This window comes from Grampus griseus (assembly GCF_964374135.1).
Source record: "Grampus griseus genome assembly, chromosome: 10".
NCBI lineage: Eukaryota > Metazoa > Chordata > Mammalia > Artiodactyla > Delphinidae > Grampus > Grampus griseus.
In genome coordinates, this window is record NC_139004.1 from 7,830,526 (window position 1) to 7,846,643 (window position 16,118).

The window sequence follows — 16,118 nt, forward strand, 5'->3', positions numbered from 1 at the left end:
TTTCTCTTTCTCTCTCTCTCTCCCTCTCTCTCTCTCTCTCTCTCTATATATATATGTATAAACATATGAACATAGATGCAGAAATCTTCGGCAAGATATTAGCAAATCCAATCCAACAATGTATACAGAGAATTACATAATATGATCAAGTGGGATTTATTCTAGGTATACAAAGCTGATTCAGCATTTGAAAATCAATTAATATAGTCCATCACATCAACAAGCTAAAGAAACAAAAATTGTATGATCAGTGATTATCAGTAGATGCACGAAAAGTATTTGACAGACTCTAACACCATTCATAATAAAAACTCTCAGCAAAATAGGGAGGAGTGTCTTCAACTTGATAAAGAAAATCTATTAAAAAAAACCCCAAAACCCTACAGCTAACATCTTTCTTAATGGGGAGAAACTAGATGTTTTCCTGCTAAGATCAGGAACAAGGCAAGGATGTTCACTCCCACCACTTCTGTTCAGGATTGTACTGGAAGTCCTGGCTAGTTCAATAAGAAAGAAAAGGAAATAAAAAGTACGCTGATTGGGAATGAAGAATAAAACTGGTTTTGTTTGCAGATGACATGATTGTCTATGTAGAAAATTTCAAAGAATCAACAAAGAAACTCCTGGATTTAATAAGTGATTATAACAGGAATTAGGATACAACTTTAATATAGAAAAGTCATTTGCTTTCTTATTTATAAGCAGTGAACAATTCAAATTTGAAATTAAAAATTGCATTAACACTAAAATAAACAGGTATAAATCCAACAAATCTGTGTAAGATCTATATGGGGAAAATGACAAGACACTGATGAAAGAAGTCCAAGAAGATGTAAAAAAAACAGAGCGATAGTCCTTGTACATGGGTGGGAAGACCCAGGAGTGTCAAGATGTCAGTTCTTCCCAACTTGATCTGTATTTTTGCTTGTTCACTGCAATCCGAGTCAAAAATCCCAGTTATTTTGTGGATATTGACACTGATTCTAGAGTTTATATGGAGCAGTAAAAGACCCAAAGTAGCCAACACAATATTGAAGGAGAAGAAACAAAGTTGAGGAACTGACTTAGGTGACTTCTATAAAGCTACAGTGATCAAGACAGTGTGGTATTGGTGAGAGAATAGACACATAGATCAGTGGAACAGAATAGGGAGCCCAGAAATAGATGCACACAAATACAGTCAACTGATCTTTGACAAATTAGCAAAGGCAGTTCAGTGGAGAAAAGTCCTTTCAACAAACGACGCTGGACAATAGACATCAGCATGAAGAAGAATCTGCAGCAGATGATATACCTTTCAGAGAAATTGACTCAAAATGGATCATAGATCTAAATGTAAAATGCAAAACTGTAATACTCCTAGAATGTAGGAGAAAATCATAGGTGACCTTGGGTTTGGTGATGGCTTTTTAGATACAACCCCAGAAGCATGATCCACGAAATAAAAAATTGGTAAGCTGGACCTCATTCAAATTAAAAACTTCTCCTCTGCAGAAGACCTTAAGAGAATGAAAAGACAAGTCACGGACTGGAGGTAAGATTTGCAAAAGACAACCTGATAAAGGTCTGTTATTCAAAATATACAAGGAACTGTTTAAGTTCAACAATAAGAAAACAGACTAATTTAAAAATGGGCAAAAGATCTGAATAGACAGCAAGGAGATATACAGATGGCAGATAAGCATGTGAATAGATGCTTCACATCCTATGTCATTAGGGAATTGCAAATTAAAATAACAAGATACTGCTACACACCAGAACAGCCAAAATCCAAAACACTGACAACACCAAATGCTGGTGAGAATGTGGAGCAACGGGAACTCTCATCACTGCTGGTGGGAATGAGAAATGGCGCAGGCACTTTGGAAGGCAGTGTGGTGCTTTCTTACAAAACATACTCCTACCATACGGTCCAGCAATTAATCAAGTGAAGTGAAAACCGATGTCCACACAAAAACATGTACATGAATGTTTATAGCAGCTTTATTCATAATTGCCCGTACTTGGAAACAACCAAAATGTCCTTCAGCTGGTGAATGGATAAATAAACTAGGATACACATAGGCAATGGAATACTCTTCAGTGATAAACAGAAATGAGCTATCAAGCCAAGAAAAGACAGGGAGGAATTTTAAATGCACATTACTAAGTGAAAGAAGCCAAACTGAAAAGACTGTATACTTCTTAATTCCAACTATATGACATTGTGGAAAAGGAAAAACTATGGAGATAATAAAAAGAAAAGATCAGTGGTTGCCAGAGGTTTGCAGGGAGGGAGGGAGGGATGAATGGGTAGAGCACAGAGGATCTTTAGGGCAGTGAAACTATTTTGTATGATACTGTATTGGTGGATACATGTTGTCAAAACCCACAGAATGTACAACACAGAGCGTGAACCCTAATGTAATCTATGGCCTTTAATTAATAACAATGAATCAATACTGGTTCATCAGTTGTGACAAATGTACCACACTAATGCAAGATATTTATAATAGGGAAAATCGAGGAGCGGGGAGATTAGGGAGTATGTGGAAACCCTGTACTTTGCAATCAGATTTTCCGTAAACTTAAAACTGCTAAGAAAAAAAAAAAGTTGACTAATTAACAACAAAAAAAGGCCTCAGAGTATAAGTATAAAGTTTAACAATGTAAGGAAAACACACTAGTTAACCATATTAATTTTAATATCTATTTGGAGTTTAAAAGTTTCCCAGCAACACAAAATAATATTTTTGCTTTGAGACATTAATTAAAACTGTACAAATATATATATAACCATTACCACTAACATAAATTACTCTTTAGATTTTAACATTTTTCAAGAAGGTGAGCTGAATCTTCTGTACAAAAACACCATGTTCTTACTATGCCTTTGTATAATGTCCACAAGATGATACCAATTACATTAGCATTTGTTACAAAGTTATAAAATACATAAAAAGTGAGCAGTTTGATAACATTATTCTTTAAAAAGAATATTGAGTTCGTAAAATGACAGGCTTGAATAGAGTAGTCCTAAGTTCAAAATGTCTATTTTAACTACCAATTTAGAAATAAAACTAAGAAAACACGTAGTAAGTGAAATCACTGCGATAGCAACTGAATGCATTTGCTCTTCAGAGCAAGTGTGAAGGTCAGAGCTGAGTCTGATCTGTCTGCAGCAGCAGCAAGAGTTTGCTTTGGGGAACGAGCTGGTATACTTCATCTTTGTGCCTCGTGGGAATATGGAAACAAATGTATTTTGAAAGTCTGATGAACACACTTGATGTGAAGATGACAGAACCTTGACTTGGTTAATTTGCAGTCATCAAGCCATTGGGTTTGATAGTCACCACGAATTCATAGCAGTTGTATTTTTCAAAATCGAACAATCGACTCTTCACTAAAATCAGGTGATGTGATTTTGACATCTCTATGTTAAAGAAATACTTATTTCTAAGAAAGATGTCCTGCTTTAGATTAGAATTATCATTGCTTCCATAATTCCAAAGTAGAAAAATGATAAATCACCATCTTTCTGCCATTGCCAAAATGGTAGAGTAGAACCTTGGCCAAATAAGAACCGTAACTGACAGTCCACAGACATCTATGTAATTGCTATAAAAGCCAAAACAAAACAAACCTCTGAGGCTAAACAATGAAATATTAAATAGTTTGGGCAAATATAAAACACTCTAAACACTTACTTCTGGAGGCATTTTTTTAAAAAAAGCTGCTTATTGTACTTAGTATCTATTTGTATATCAAATACTTGACACTTTGGCAAATAGTTTATTCAGTACTTAGTAAAGTCCTACCCATATATCAGCGCTGTGGGCAATGACGCCCAGAAAATGCATTTCATTTCTAGGAAAGAAGGAAAATAGGAGATGAGTTTTGCTCTTCAGAGTACCCACTATTACATATTTCTTCCAGAACTCAGTAGAAGTAGACATCTGTAGACATTTCCCGGGGTCAGGGGACTTGCACAGACTCTGGAGCGATGCTGTGGGACTTCACACCAGACTCCTATCGGTGGCCTCCGTACTTGGCCACCCAGTCTGTCCTCCCGTGCACGGAGGAGACTGGCTGTGCGCGGTTCACAATATTTAGATTCTTGGCTGTAGGATTATAAGTAGGTCCTGAAAACTGCCCCTGACCAGTTTTTGTGTTCCAGGGATATTCTGAAAGAAAGCAGAATCAGAAATTAGAATTTTATTCAGATGATTATTAAATTCAAAATAAAGCAGTTCATTTTATGGGGGAAAATCTGAATTTATCTTTTTTTAAAAAAATTATTTTTGGCTGTGTTGGGTCTTCATTGCTGCGTGCGGGCTTTCTCTAGTTGCGGCGAGCAGGGGCTGCTCTTCGTTGCGGTGCGCGGGCTTCTCACTGCGGTGGCTTCTCTTGTTGCGGAGCATGGGCTCTAGACGTGCGGGCTTCAGTAGTGGCAGTGCATGGGCTCAGTAGCTGTGGCTCGTGGGCTCTAGAGCACAGGCTCAGTAGTTGTGGCTCACAGGCTCTAGAGCACAGGCTCAGTAGTTGTGGCTCACGGGCTCTAGAGCGCAGGCTCAGTAGCTGTGGCGCACGGGCTTAGTTGCTCTGCGGCATGTGGGATCTTCCCAGACCAGGGCTCGAACCCATGTCCCCTGCGTTGGCAGGCAGATTCTTAACCACTGCGCCACCAGGGAAGTCCGAAAATCTGAATTTGTCTTTAAAAGATTAATTCAGTGCTCTCTAAGTTTTTTTTTTAATTATATATATAAGCCAAAAATTCTATTGTAGTATTATGCTGACCCCAGTTAGTGTTTTCAGCAGCTTAAGCGCCATAATTTCTGGTTTATAGTTCTGACACTGCTCCTGTTTCTTATTTGGGCTCACTGAAGTGCCCATCATATTTTGGTAGGCAATGCCAACTTGGATGACCAAGAACAACTCCTTGGTTTAAGTTCAATGGGCAGTACCCACAGTGTCAGTGACTGTTGACAATCACACTGTGGTTACATCTAAATAATATCTGAGCACAGTATCACTACAGGAAATGTGTTCAGAATTGTGAATCCTGTAAAGCTCTGGCTTCATGGAGCCACACAGATGGGGTCACATAGCAGGGTTCTCTTTAAACATGAAAATGTGGGTTTTGGAGTCAAGAAACTTCATGTTTTATTGGGAAATCGATGGATGATAACAGAATCCCTTTGAAAAGTGAGCCATTCTTAGGATCCCAAACCTTTCATCACAAGGTTTGTTTTATTCATACATGTATTGGCTGATGAAAATTTTGTGAAAATTTTAATGTGTTAGACATTTGTTACCTGAACAATTTATAAGCTCAGATTACTTGAACATGTCAGATGACAAAGCAGTAAATCATTTCAGAGAAAACTTTAATATCCTCAGTCCCTCCTTCACCCCTTCCTCACTTCAGGCTGGGAGCTAGGTCTCAGAGCTATTCTCTCTGATGTTCCGTCTTTCTGTTTGGGATTTAAATATCTTTTCACACTATGTGGTAGCTGCCATTCTTGTATTATACTCTGTAGGCGTCAACTTTGAAATGACCCTCTAACCATTCTGTACACCTAACACTAGCTATACTATATTTATTGGCATGGTTTTCCCAGTTTTTTCTTATAGTTTTACTGTAGAATTGGAAGTATAGGAGGAACTTACGGGAACACGTGGGTCCTGATGTGTTGCTAACCTCAGCTTAAAGGGGACAAATCCTTACGTGAGGAGCTGCCCTGGTGACAGTCACCCCAACTGCTTTGTGGTTCAGTTGGGACAAGGAGGCCAAGAGTTCTTCCTTGGTTTGACGGGTCATTTCATCCCACTCTTACTGGGTTTAAAGTTCTCAAAGCCAATAAAAAGCTCCTTAAGAAAGACAGGGACAGTGTCTAGAAGGGCCAGTTAAGTGCACCATATTTTCTAGGAATAGCCCTTTAGTCATAACCCTCTGGAATGTAGACCAGCATCAGTCTGATAAATTAGTGCACTCACACCAAAATGGTACCATGGGCAGAGGAGAGCACATGGGAGGGGAGGGCAGGAGGGAGGAGACAATAAGTCCCCGTGACTGAGAGAACGGAGAAGGGAAAACCCATCCTTAAGCTAACAGTAGGTGAGAAGTGAGGCGTTTGGGGAGTAACATCCAGAGAAGCTTTTTTTCCAGATGATGACATAGTCTAAGTCAAGTCCTAAATGCATTTGAAGGAAACTGTGTCCAGGCCAACATTTGTAAAACCTTCTTTGAAAAGGGAATCATTTTGCCAGTAAGGCGGTAGTGTTGACATTTAGGATTCCTTTCTGAGAATTACAGCGTTTTAGGACTCCAGCACCCTTGGTGAAGAACTTAGTAGCTGACAACGGAGCCCAGGTCTCACGTGGGGCAAAGAAACACTTTGTTCAGCAGCTGGCTGTGCCCACACCTCCCCACTCCCCAGAACGGAGCTGGCAGCCCTCTAACATTTGCTGTGCATTTATCTTAAAACCTGCATGTGTCCAAGGGCATTTAACTTCTTGTAGGAAATGTTGCTGCAGGAAAGGGTGTTTGCCTCTAGTTAAGAATGTAATCTGTGTCACTGCTATATAACTTATGGCAAGATAGAAAACTTCTGTAAAATGGAGATAATGATGGTACCTTCTGTCTTAGAAAGTTCAGTGAGTTAATGCATGTACAGCACGTAGAACAGGGCCCCGTGCTTCTAGAGGGCGGCTGTGTCTGAAAGAAGTCACTCCTCTAGCAGGGGACAAGGAGGTATGAGGGGGTTTGGGTTGATAGATGACATGGGGAGGGAGGAAGAAATTAATGTGATTTTTCTTCTCCAGTCTTGAGGATGAGGAAGAAGAGTAGAGAGGGAGGCTGAGAGAAGGGGAGATAGTCGAGTAAATACGGTAATGACCTGGTTGTATTCTCTTGTGGGAAACTGTCACACCAGTGGGAGGGCTGGAAGACACATCTCTTACAGAACAGTGTTTTCCTAAGGATTTGCATTGACCACTTGAGAATGATTAATATTTACTTCTTTTTTTTTTTACCTTTCCTCCTATCATGATCTGTAGGAAAATCTGATAAGCAGAGTAAAATGAAGAGATGAAAAGTTATGAGAAAGCATTTTACTTAAAAAAATGAAAACAGGAATATGCATGCTAATCTGACAGAATAATTAATATATAAAGGCCTCCAATCCCTTATAAAAATATGTTCAAAAATACCCACTTGCACTTTCTAAGAGCAGGTACTCAAAATAATTTGAGACGTTATGATTTTCTGCCTTCATATTAAAAATTGCTACCAAGCTGTGGCTAATGACTCATGATAAGGCTGCCCTAAAGTATTTAAGGCTTTATAAAAATTACTGCTGTATATAAAATGTTTATTTATATATTTTGTTTCAGCAGAGAGATAATGAAGCAGTTCTTTTCGCAGATAAGGTAACTGAGTACTGCTTAAGCAGTTCTGCCATGGTAAGAAATAAAAAATTACGGAAGTCCAGTGCTTTCTACAATTTTAGCTCCAAGAGCATGAACTTTAAAGACTGGTAACTCTAATCAGGAGATCTATAATATAAGATCCTGGCTGGGACAGACTAGGAGAAGACTTTTGAAGTCAGCTTTTAAATTAAACTGTAACTAGATACCTTATCAAACTTGTAATTATCTGCCTCAATGTTTATTTTAGGTGCTTTAAGAAGGGTATCTATTTTAGACTGAAATAACTTAGAGAACATTCATAGTCAGATCTGGTCAACTCAAGTACAGAATCCTCACATCAGTTTCAAGAGCGTCCCCCTGAATGTGGCTGTCACACGCCACGCCACTGCAGAGCAGGTGACCTAATTAGTCATAGCATCGGAGGGTGGGGAATAAAACTTCACCACCTAATATATGACAGAGCAAAAGCCAGTCAAAGTTCTGCCGCAGTTTAGTTCTAAGCCCTAAGGTGGAGCTGCAGAAGGACTACCCATTAACTGATAGATAACAGAGTCTCAGCATCTGCTGCGCTTTCCGCTCCGTGCCAGGTACCAGGCGGGAAGCTCTGAAAAGTGCATCCTCGCACATCTCGTCGTGTAGCATAGCACACTCTTCGGAATTAGACACTGTCTATCCCAGCTCCGCTGTTTACAGGCTGTGTGACCCTAGGTAGATTACTCAATGTCAGTTTCCTCACCTGTAAAAGATCTACCTCATCAGGTCATTGGGAGGATTCGGTGGCACAATCTGTGTGTCGGACCGAGAAGAACCACTGAATCAGAGGCAGCTCCTCTTATTAGACTCGCAAACCACATCTTTGGGAGAAAGATGGGACATTTTGCCAAAAACAGAACTTCAGTTGATAGCTGAGACTAATTTAAAAGTCTTCACTCAGGAAAGGTGACTATAAACTTTAAAAAGCTCCTTTCTGATCAGAATTCTCAAAAACTGTATCTGAACTTGTTCTTACCTGAAGCTGTCGCACCGAGTGGTGCTAAGTGTATCCTCTGGCCAGCTGACCCCACTTCTTTTTTGAGAAAGGAAGGAATATATCCTGACTGATTGTAAGTAGCATAACTTCCAAGATTTCCTAGTGACGTATCATAAAGTTGCAGAGTCAGAAGGTTAATATTTTAAAGCACCGGAGAGTAACTTTGATTACAACCACTACTAATTCTAAATTCTGTTTTGGGGGCATCGTCTGTATTTCATGCGCGGCACTACGGTTTTACAGATGTTCCCGTTCAGTCCATATAACAACCCTCTTAGATGCATGTTACTATCCACACCTGACTTGGCTAACTTCTCGCAGTTAATAAGTGACCAAATTAGAATGTGAACCCAAGGTGTCCCCCTGAATGTACCCAGGTTTTTATGACTCCACTTCTTAACCTGAAAGTATATTTCCTGCCAGGAAGCCCCCATCCCTGCGGTGCTCTCTGAGCACTTCTTCATCTTGTAAAGTCACCCTGATAAAGTGCACCTATTCTCATAGGGGTTGTTGTAGGGATTGAATGAGATGAATGCAAAGCACTTAGCATAGGCTCTGCTGTCCAACACGTGTCAGCTGTCACCATCCTCATCGCTATTAGTGAATGATCAATCTGGGGGAAAAAGTAAAGGCAGGAGACCAGTCAGGCGGGCACTGCTGTAGCTGAAGTGAGAGAGGAAGTAAGAGAGTCTGAACTTAGACCGTCATGGAGGGATGGAGGAGGGAACCAGCAGGTGTATGGGGTGGGAGGGGTGGGAAAGAGAGCAACATAAACCCCTAAGTCTGTAGCGTGGGTGACTGAGAACAGGATACAGGGGAAGAGTCAGGTGTGGGGTAAAGACCTGGTGCCCGTGGGAGATTCAAGTCACAGAGGTCCAGCAGGCCTGGAGATCTGGAATGATCGGGGCATGGCGGTGATGATGCCATGGGCTTGGAGGAGCCAGCCCAGAGGGACTGTGGGATGTGCAAAGACCCAGAACAGAACAGAACCCGGGGAACAGAGCACTAAGGGGGAGAAAAGAAAAGGACCCAGCTGGGGAGAGGGTGGAGAGGTAGACGGTAGGAATAGGGTCTGGAAGCTCCAGAGAAGACAGAGTGTGACGAGGAAGGAGCAGCAAATAAGGCAGAGGTCTGGTGGGGTTGGCACCGCCCTGGGATTTGGCCGCTAGCAGGACAGGCCGCGGCAGGAGCTGTTTCAGCGGCCCGAGGCAAGCTGAGGACAGACTGCAGTGAGCTGAGGGGTAAAGTGGAAATCAGAGGAAAAATGAACGTAACTTCTCTTTTAAGGAGCCTGGCTACACCAGAAAAGGGACAGGTTTGTCAGTGAGAAGGTGAATCAGGGCTCTGACCGCCTTGGTGGTTTCAAAGAACCGTTCATCTGGCAGCTACGACTGAAGCTTATTTTCACATGGTGTCATTTGACCACAGGCTGGACTCTGCCTTCCTGTGTCCCTGACGTCTGTCACGGTGCTATGCATAGCAGGCGCTCAATAAGTGTTTGCTCCTGGACCAACACATGTCAAACGGCAGTGTTATTTATCAGACCCTAAAGGTCGCCACGCAGTAAACACGTTATCAGTTCCTACGATTTTTAACACTGCTGAATTTTGCGTAGGCATTGCTGCCTCATTTGTCCTTTCTTTTCGCCTTGAGGTACTCGTTCTAATTCACGAATCAGAAGACTTCAGAAGACTTTTTGAAAGTTCAAGGCAGTAATCCCATTCAGTAGCAGCCTGAGAACATATCTCCCGGGACATCCATGGCAATCCAATGGTTAAGACTCTGCACTTCCAATGCAGGGCAAGCGGGTTCGATCCGTGGTCAGGGAACTAAGATCCCACGTGCCACGTGGCATGGCCAAAATAAAAAAGATCTCTCCCACCCTCATCCCCATCATCAGAGCAAACACTTATTAAATGCTTATTGTGTGACAAAAATCCTAGGGGTGGTCGTATAATACTGCCTCGGTCAGTATTATTTCCTCTGTCTTACAGGCGGGGAAACTGACTTAGAGGACCCAAGTAACTTGTCCAAGATCACAAGGCTAGTGAGTGAACAGGGACACGTCAGGCTCTAAAACCCATGCACTGATCGGTTACAGGATGCTTCTTCCTATTGGAGGAAGAAGTTGCTAAGGGAAAATGCATAGAAAATTAAGTCTTCTTAAATTATTTTGGCTTTTCATTTGAAGTACCTTGTGAGCTGCAAATTTTTAGGTTGGAGCCAATAGTTAGCACTGTTTAAACCACTGACAGCAAAATTCTAGGAAATCCATCATCTCTGTGAATTTGGTTAACTTTTTCTTTTAAATGATGGTTCATGCTCAGAAATGAGTCTCAGAACTTACAAAAAAAATTTCCAGGAATATTGATTATAAAATTAGAAAATATTCTTTTAATTATTTTTAGTAGATTTGCTTGATTTCTTTAACTTGTCATAATTAATTTAAGAAGACAAGCATAGAGCCTTTTGAGAGCTAATTACTCTTAGAATTCCAACTACCGAAGAAAGAGGTTCTTGGTGGTGTGGACACTTCTGTCTGCCCGAGTCCTGATCTGACCCCTAAAAGCAGGTGACCTTGGCCTTCGTAGTAGCCTTTTATGACAAGATTTGGGGTCAATGTTGAGAAGAAAATTGGACAGGAGATTCAAAGAACTAATTGTACTCATCTACAAGGCCCAGAAATTACCTTGTGAGTCCTGTAATTTTTCAGGAAAACTTTCATTGCATGATAGTTTTTCAATTGGTTTAATTATGCTTTCTTCTAAAGAGAAGGCAGATGGAAGGAAAGAATGAACAATAAGGAGGATGTTATAGGAAAAGCAGAGAAAAAATGGATTCCATGATCAATGAAAAGATGCAGAAAGAAACCTTAAATGTTTCTCCGAGAGAATGTTCTCGGTGCTGTCTCAGCTTTCATTTGATGTCAGTCGTATATTTCCCCGAGACTCAAAGTTGTGCGGCTGTCATTTCACCTGATTGTATTTAACCACTTGGTTCAGTGAATATTATTTTTAAATAACAGAAAAAATTAGCAAATTGCAGTGCCACAGCACTGTTAGATGGATACAATACCCGGAGCGTTTGATGTCCCATCAGAACACCTCAGGAGACTCCTCAGTTGCTACACAGTGACCCTCAAACTCTTCTGATCCAATACCACCTACATCTTTTTTAAGAAAGAACTCTCTATCTCTTCAGACACTTTAAGCTGATATCTAAAATGTTTCCTCGTAAGTTTTACAGTTGCAAAGGATTTAACTTCTGGCATACTGTAATTAGAGACATTTAAAAATAAAACTCTTACATCTCTCTTTTAAATATCATCAGTGGAATCTAAATACCATAGTGATTTTATGCTCACCAGTACTGACTTAAGAAATACATGACCACATGGGACTTCCCTGGTGGTCCAGTGGTTAAGACTCTGCCCTCCTACTGCAGGGGGCACCGTTTGATCCCCGGTTCGGGAACTAAGATCGCACATGCCGCGTGGTAAGGCCAAAAAAAAAAAAAAGAAATACATGACCACAGTCCTTTTTAACAGGTAGAAATTTCACATGAATCCCTTTTCTCTCTAAAATTTTATTTTCATTCACATGTCAGCTCCCAGATTTTATCTGAGTATAATTTTAAAGTCTTTAAATTAACAGTCAAAAAATGTGTATAGATTGAAACCTTTAAAAAAATTTCTTATAACCAACCATAAGTATATTAAAATACTTTTCTCTGGATTAAGTTAATTATAGTTAGAATGATTCGTTGTATATAATTTATCAAAAAAGATGAATATTATAGAATTTGATTATTAAAAGTGAAAAGTCAGATTTTTTTTGGAAATTCATCTCTTAATGAGAAAGATGGGACCTTTTTCAAGTGGTTCATGTATCCATCAATAAATATTACTTATTGCTAAAATCAGACAGGATTCAGCTTCATTTTTTTTTTTTTTTTTTTGCGGTACGCGGGCCTCTCCCTGCTGTGGCCTCTCCCGTTACGGAGCACAGGCTCCGGACGCGCAGGCTCAGCGGCCATGGCTCACGGGCCCAGCCGCTCCGCGGCATGTGGGATCTTCCCGGACTGGGGCACGAACCCGCGTCCCCTGCATCGGCAGGCGGACTCTCAACCACTGCGCCACCAGGGAAGCCTCAGCTTCATTTTTTTAAAGATGGGAAGCAAGGACTTATCTTGTAAATGCTTAGTAGGGAATGAAAGGTGTTTTGTTACAGCTCTGTTACTATAGTCTTTGAACACTATTCAGAGTTACAGATCAAATATCACAGTGATCTCATAAAAAATGATTTTCAAAAAAATTTTCATTTTATATTGGAGTACAGTTGATTTACAGTATTGTGTTATTTTCACAAATGATTTTTAATTATCTATTAGCTATAACTCAATTAGGTTCTCCTTCAGTTTTTTAAAAGCTAAGAACTGGAAACCACTTGACTTAAAAAGGATTTATTTGTTCCCCAATCATCAGAGTTACTCACTTTCTCAACACTGGCACCAGTATATCAAACTAGTCCTTTGACTGGCACCCCACCTATTTTTATACTTTGGGGAAAAGGGAAACATTTAAAAGTAAAAATCCGCAGAAGGAAAACAGTGTAAGTTCATACTTTAAATGTAGTCTTGCCTTACCTGCATTACTCCCTTTGAAAGCAAGTTCTGCCCCCGTGGGTCCCAGCGACTTAGGAAATAGCTGGCTATTCCAGGTGTATGGGTTCGTATCCTTCCCACTGGCTGTCAAGGACACGTTCTTGGGGTTTACACCTTAGAAGAACAAAACAGCCATTTCAAAGGTTAGAGTGCGATCATACACTTGAAGGAAAAATATACGTTCAAACTAGACTAGAAAGAACGCGAGGGAATGGAAATAAATTTTGGCTACACTGTAGCAAATACTTGCTTTTTGATGGACCCTCACATGATCCTCAGCCCTAAATACAATAACCTGGAATCCTCACGGTGTCTTTTAGAAACGTTAAGTTATTTTCTGTAATACAAGTAATGATAAACATTGGACATTTCTTGCTAAATGTCTTTTTTTTTTTTTTTTTTTTGCGGTACGCGGGCCTCTCACTGTTGTGGCCTCTCCCGCTGCAGAGCACAGGCTCCGGATGCGCAGGCTCAGCGGCCATGGCTCACGGGCCCAGCCGCTCCGCGGCATGTGGGATCTTCCCGGACCGGGGCACGAACCCGTGTCCCCTGCAAAGGCAGGCGGACTCTCAACCACTGCGCCACCAGGGAAGCCCTAAATGTCTCTTAAAATTTGAGGTGGCACAAAAATTTTCTTCCAAAAGATATTTCCATGTCATACACTTATTTTGAGTGTTTGCTCTGGGCCAGACCCTTGAGGAACAATTGGGGTAGCTGGGGAAAACAGACATGCGGCCAAGAACCCAGGGGGACTGAGAAGTTCGGAAGTACATGTAGAGATCCATGTGTGACGCTTATCTGCATATCGGATATAGTAAAATATAAACAGTTGTTCATGATTTTCTGAAATCTGTGAAATGTGGACTCGGCCTTGGACTTTGGTCCCAGTGGTCAAAGGGTGTTGTTTTAACCTAGTTTTAAGAGATTTGAGAACTTCCTGAACTTGCTTTCTTTTGACTGATAATTAAATTGGGTTCAGCTTAGCAGACGCCAGAGACATCACACTGTCTAAGCCTCTGGGTCATACATGTGGAGTTCTCTTTAGTGTAGAAAACATCCTTACCGAGGACTGCTAGTAATGTAGAGAGAGGGTCAGTCCCTGTTTCAAGGGAGCTTTGACTTTTCCCAAAGTGAACTCCTTGGCAAGATTTCACATTTATGAGACATATAATAATATTCCTTGTTCTAAAGCCAGAAACAAGCCTGGTGGTTCCGAACCAAGCCGCAAAGTTACCTGTCGTCAGTTCTCTAAGGAAACACTCCATCAGGTAGATCATTTCCCTTTATTAGAGGATATTGCTCTTTATGGATTTTGGTTTCTAATAAAATACCTACAAATAGAACTATAATAGACAATTCCCTGACAATAAAGAAGATGCACTAGGTAGCAGTTACTCAGGTTAAAAACATCTTAACACACACACACACACACACACACACACACACACACACACGATATTTACCCCCAAAGAAGGTGCAAGGTAAGGGGAGAAAACTACAAATCTCTTTAGGTGAATATTTTTTATAAATACAGTTCAACAAAGAATGGGCCCTGAATGCTTAAATTATTTTAATACGATTAGCCTTGCGATATCCCTAGTCTTTTTTGTTTTTCAGTAAATACATACTACACTGTCGAAAATAATTGCTTTAACTCTTTGTTAAAAGAGTTCAATTTTCTTGGAAATAGACAATATCTGGAATTTTAAAACATGTATTAGTTTACAAGCTTTTCTGGGGTACCTTCTATAACCAAACACCGTTAAAGAGAAGCAAAAATTAATACACTATCATCCTGTCCCCTCAAAGGATATTAAAAAGTCAGTCAGCAAATATTTACTGAGCACCTGCCACGTGCCAGGCAGTGTGTGTGGCACTGGAGAAAAAGTGGTGAACAAAGTAGACCAGTTTCTGCGCTTGTGGCTCTTATAATCTACTCTAGTGAGAAGGGAGACGAACAGTTATAATTAGGTGAGTAATTAGCAGTGTGCAAGTTATGCAGAAGAATCTGGTGCTGAGGCTGCAGAAAACAGAAGCCACAAAGCCAGTCTTCTAAAAAGGTAATTTTAAGCTGGAATGTGACTCATGATAAGGACTGGGTAGGAGTTGGAGAGGTGTGTTCCTGGGAGAGGCATCAGTGTGGGCAGTGGACCTGGGAAGGGGAAGAACTCAGAGTCCTCGGCAAGGATGGAGCAGGGAAGGGCGTGGCCCAGAGTGAGGCTGGAGAGGGGAGCAGGCAGCCGATCACAGGGGAGTTCGTGGGTCTCGCTAAGAAACTTAAAACGCAGTAGGCGAGGCACATGTACAAATGACACAGGACGTTGGATACACTGGGTGGAAGGAAGGACCGTAAGTGATAACGGGACTCGAGAAGGATCCACAGAACAGGGTTTCAAAAGTGCTGGGGCCGGGAGGGAGAGCAGAGGGCACCACCGAGATCGTTAGCACCTCCACTGTATACTCTATTTGCAACAACTACCTTGTGATAATTAAGTACCCAAGGCTTACGGGGCGAGCTGATGGATGACTGCAGTCCCATCGTTAAGTAACAGAAAACAGAATCTCAGAGTCGTGCTCCAGTACACAGCCGGTCAGTAGCAGGTCAATAACTATGACTCTTGCGTCCCTCTCCCTGAAGGCCAGTGTCACAGATCTGCCAATCCTTGTAGTGTAATGTCAGGCTGCCCTGAAATTATATGGTACATTTCTAGAGCTCCCATGATCCTAAAAGTTGATGCTTAATAAGACCTTAATACTTGGCTTTATGGTAAAAAAAAAAAAAAAAAAAAAAAAAAGAGGAAGGCCCCCCCCCAAAGATAATACTCTTTGTTATTCCTGAGGATATTCAGTGAATTAAGTACAGACCATAAGTAAATGTCAAGGATCACTTCTTCTTTGCTTTTCTGTCCTCTGCACTTGCTGGATCACGATAGGTGCTCAGTAAATGTTTGTCAAGTGACTGAGCTGAGCTCAGTTCTCGTTTCAGATCTCACCCAGCTCTAGAGGGGCCACATCT

General features: G+C 41.0%; 1 protein-coding gene across 4 annotated transcripts in view; it reads right to left on the reverse strand.

Annotated features, from left to right (window-relative positions):
- Positions 1–4,008: 4,008 nt before the first annotated feature.
- MAK (male germ cell associated kinase) overlaps positions 4,009–16,118 on the reverse strand; it is a gene marked incomplete at both ends in the record, with an annotated part of 41,154 nt that continues 29,044 nt past the window's right edge. For 2 of the 4 annotated variants that reach the window (XM_082664372.1, XM_082664371.1), the window contains 2 exons: positions 4,009–4,163; positions 13,085–13,216. In XM_082664372.1, the coding sequence (XP_082520498.1) occupies positions 4,009–4,163; positions 13,085–13,216 (287 nt within the window). Of the gene's footprint in view, positions 4,164–8,419; positions 8,540–11,129; positions 11,205–13,084; positions 13,217–16,118 lie in introns of all 4 variants that reach the window. The other 2 variants (XM_082664369.1, XM_082664370.1) reach the window with 2 other exon arrangements.